The sequence below is a fragment of the Condylura cristata genome, unplaced genomic scaffold (assembly GCF_000260355.1).
Source record: "Condylura cristata isolate star-nosed mole 26May11 unplaced genomic scaffold, ConCri1.0 scaffold00022, whole genome shotgun sequence".
Lineage (NCBI taxonomy): Eukaryota > Metazoa > Chordata > Mammalia > Eulipotyphla > Talpidae > Condylura > Condylura cristata.
The window spans coordinates 16,179,476-16,183,151 of NW_004567123.1; the positions used below are offsets into that span (position 1 = coordinate 16,179,476).

General features: G+C 53.0%; 1 protein-coding gene across 1 annotated transcript in view; it reads right to left on the reverse strand.

Moving 5' to 3' along the window:
* The window catches only part of LBP (lipopolysaccharide binding protein), a 20,360-nt gene extending 18,437 nt beyond the window's left edge, over positions 1-1,923 (reverse strand). Inside the window, exons 1-2 of the mRNA XM_004686949.2 lie at positions 1,800-1,923; positions 4-55 (exon numbers count right to left, since the gene is read on the reverse strand). Of these exons, the coding sequence (XP_004687006.1) occupies positions 4-55; positions 1,800-1,923 (176 nt within the window). The remainder of the gene's footprint in view (positions 1-3; positions 56-1,799) is intronic.
* Between the last annotated feature and the right edge of the window lie 1,753 nt (positions 1,924-3,676).

Genomic DNA, 3,676 nt, shown 5'->3' on the forward strand with positions numbered 1-3,676 from the left:
GGCAGCTTGAGTCCATGCAGCTTGCTCTGCAGAGCCTGCAGCCCCTCCTTGGCAGCTGTGGACAGGTAAAGGCTGGGAGTCAGCTCGCTCTGCCCGCCTCCCTCCCTCTGAGTCCTTCTGCCCTAGAGGCTGACTTCCTTATTAGCACTGATTCCAGTTACAGCCTACGGACCCCTCACCCCTCGCAGGCCAGGTGTCGAGAAATACCCAGGACACTTCTGCATCTCTGGTGCTGCTATGTCCCTGTCCGTCCTGGAGTGAGGACACAATGTCTGCCAGCCGCTCCACCGGGGAGGGCTGCTGCCTGCATCTCTTCTTGTTCTCCCTGACACTGCAGGGATTTTGGGATCGGATCCTGGAGTTGGTACCTCTCTAGTTGGCAACCTTGAGCGGGTTCACAGTCCTCATGCTCTCCACCTGTCAGACAGCAATCCTAACAACGCTTTCCTCACTGGGGAGGCATGAGCATTAAAGGAGATCATTGCAAAGCAAAAAAGGGATGGGCAGGACAGAAAAGAGTCTGAGCTCGGGCCTTGGCACAGAGTAGGCACTTGGCAGATGCTTGCAACAGTCAAGCAAAGCTGACGTCGTGAGTCATGGAAAGGATCAACGCGTTCGGCTCTGAGAGTTTGGTTAAATAGATGCGGTACATTCTCCTGGTGGAAAGGAACAAAAGGAAATTTTGCCTGAGTTGGGGTTTCAATATAAACAACATTGACCAGGCCCTCTGTGCATCAAGGTATCAAGAACCCAGGATTCTGCCTTCAGGAAAGGGGTGGGGGGGGGTCATGGACAGCGGCTACCCCTCCCACCTCTTTCCAGATTGTTCTCTTCCCTCTAATACAAGCGCGTGCTGTGGCTGTCAGAATGCTGTCTTTGTCTCTGGCTACTCCCCGCTCTTGTCTTTGCTACCTCACCTTGCCTCCTCCAAGAAGCCTTCTCTGATTTTCCTTGCTCTGCCCTCCGCCAGTCTGGGCTCCCGACAATGCTTCCAGGAGGGATATTATCACCCCATTTAACTGAGGAGGTAATGGAGGCTCCACAGAAGTGAGGTGCAGCCCAGGCTCAATGACTGTGGGCCGTGGGGTACACATACCTTGGCACCTTGGCTCCCTCGCCCCTTGCACGGTTTCATGCTGAGGTTTTGATTCATCAGCTAGAAGAATAAACTTACTACTTACTACTTGTTCATTCTTCAAGCTGAGGATGATGTAGCTGAGGGGCACTAATCTTCAAGGCATTGCTATGAAAGTCATTTTTGGTCTTAAATGTCCATACACCCATGTAAGCAGAGTATATTTGTCCACACACCCAACTGAGCACATTTCCAGTGCTAAAGATTCCCTCCTGCCTTTCCAGTTTGGTCTCAGCCTCTGGAGGTAACCACCACCCTGACTTCTAGTTTTAAAGCACATGTTGTCTAACGTTACCAAGAACGTTCCAGCAAAACTGGTCCAGTCACAGTCGGGGAGGGGGGTGGGGAGAGGTGGCAGCTGGTTCAATCACACCTCTCCTGGCTGTCCTCCCCCCGGCTCTCACATTGCCGCTCACCCCTGGAATCCCGTTTTGACATTCCTGGAATCATCTCCCAAGCCAACCAGTGGCACCCAAACCCTTATCTCTTTGCCAGTGGGGAGCCCAGGGAAGACAGACAATGTGTCCGAGTCACTCAGTTCCTGCGTGACCCGGGCCAGAACCCGACCCGCGAGGATGGCCATCCTCCCCTGTGCCCTCAGAGCAGCCAGAGCAGCCTGCGCCACGAGGGTCAGCCAAGTCCAGTGGCAGCCGCAGCTCCTCACCGTACTCCAGGCCCTTGTCGGTGATCCGGGCAACCAGGCCCGGGCTGGCGCCCAGGGCTCCTGGGGGGACCGTGAGCAGCACTGCCAGCAGAAGGGACAGCAGCGCTCCAGCTGACACCCCCATCCTGGCTGCTCAGGGAGGCCGGCCAGACTGTCCCAGAGGCGCTGGGCCTGCTCCCTTAAGTAGAGGAAGCCCGGGGGTGAGGGGACGCTCTGCTCCTGAGATCGGGAATGGGAGGTGCAGGTCGGGCAGCTGTTTGCGACACCCTGGGGTCACGGGTCAGACTTAGAAACCGGTTCCACTGCCTGGGGTTGGCCTGGCTCCAGGTGACCAGCAACGTCCAACTTCCCAGAAACACCCCCCACTCGCTGCTACGAGGGCCTGGCTCTACAGGCCGAGAGACAGGCTCAGAGAGGCCACGTAGCTCAACATCACCCCAGCACCTGGCAGGGCTAGGAGGCAAAACCGGCCCCGGGACCATCTGCATCACATTCTCTCCTCTTTCTCCTCCACTGTTTTGTTATTGTTGCTGCTGCGTTATGTTTTTAAAGATTTATTTATTTATGCATATAGAACTGGGGTGCAGGCCAGAGGTGTGGGAGCCATGAGAGAAGTCACCAGAGACAGAGTGGGGAGCAGAACAGGCAGACTGATGAACTACACTGCTGAGGGGAGCAGCTGAGGAGAGGTCTGCTGCGCCATGTGGGTCGCCTCCAGGGTGGGAATAGAACTCATGCTGAAGTGGCCTTAGCTTCTTAGTGCTGCTCTTTAACCCGCTGCGCCACCAGGGAGGGCCCTGTTGTTGCTGTTTTAAGAGATCTCATCCTAGCTCTTACTCCCGCTGTCTTCAGGAAGAGAGGTTTTCTCAAGTTTTGCTGGTGGTTAAAATTTTCTGGAAGGCACCATGGCAAATCTTTAAATACTTGCATGGCTGGTGAAACAGCAATTCTGCTCTGGAACTAGACACTAAGTACATCATTTAGTCAAGTGCACAGGTGATGTGACCAAGAAGTTCCTTGCTGAACTGTGTGAGAATCATGCACAGAAGTGAGGCCCAGGTCAGTGACCAACCAGAGGGCCTTGGCTCAAGCCACTGCTGTGCGATTAACTTGAGGCTGTAGAAATTAGCATGTCAACTTCTTGATACAGAGATGGTCTGGAGTGGGAGTGTGTGGGGGGGGGTTCTTCGGTTTTCAATGGCACCACATCATGTGTTTCTACTTTGTTTCACCAAGTTTACTTATTTGGAAAATTTGTAGCAAGGGAGTTAGCAGGGGTTGTCATGGGCAGGAATAGAATTTTGCTTGTTGGTTTTTAAATTTCCTATTTGCTTGGGGCTAGTCCTAGGGATTTATATTTATTGTAGATAAAGATAAGAGAGTTTCACTTGGAAAAAGTTGAATTGATAGTAGGCACTGTACTCAATCCACAGGGCTCCTCCCCTTTGTGAGTTTTGTTCTGCCTCCACCTCCAGGAAGCCTGCCCTGATCATCCCCACATTTCCTTAGAATAGTCCTCCTCTGTGGTTCCAGAATCTGCAGCATGTTCTCCATCACAGCATCAACCACTCTGCTTTTCTGTAATTATGGTCCTTTAAAAATAAGCCTACAAATTTGATATACTTTCCATCAAAAGGTGATGCCTATGGCCCTTCCCTGGAAATTGTGTGGGTCTTTGCCGTCTGCCACAATGAACTGATTGTGACAAGAGAAAGTCTCTTGCCAGTGTGTCATAAGAGGCGCTGGAATGGGGGGGAAGATGGGGACTCCCCCTGCTGAACACGGGGAGCCCACAGCCTGGCCCTTCCATCCTCTATACTGTGGAGCTCTTCTCCTGCTGGCTCAGGTTTGTCTGGGTCCTGTCCTGTTCTCCACTG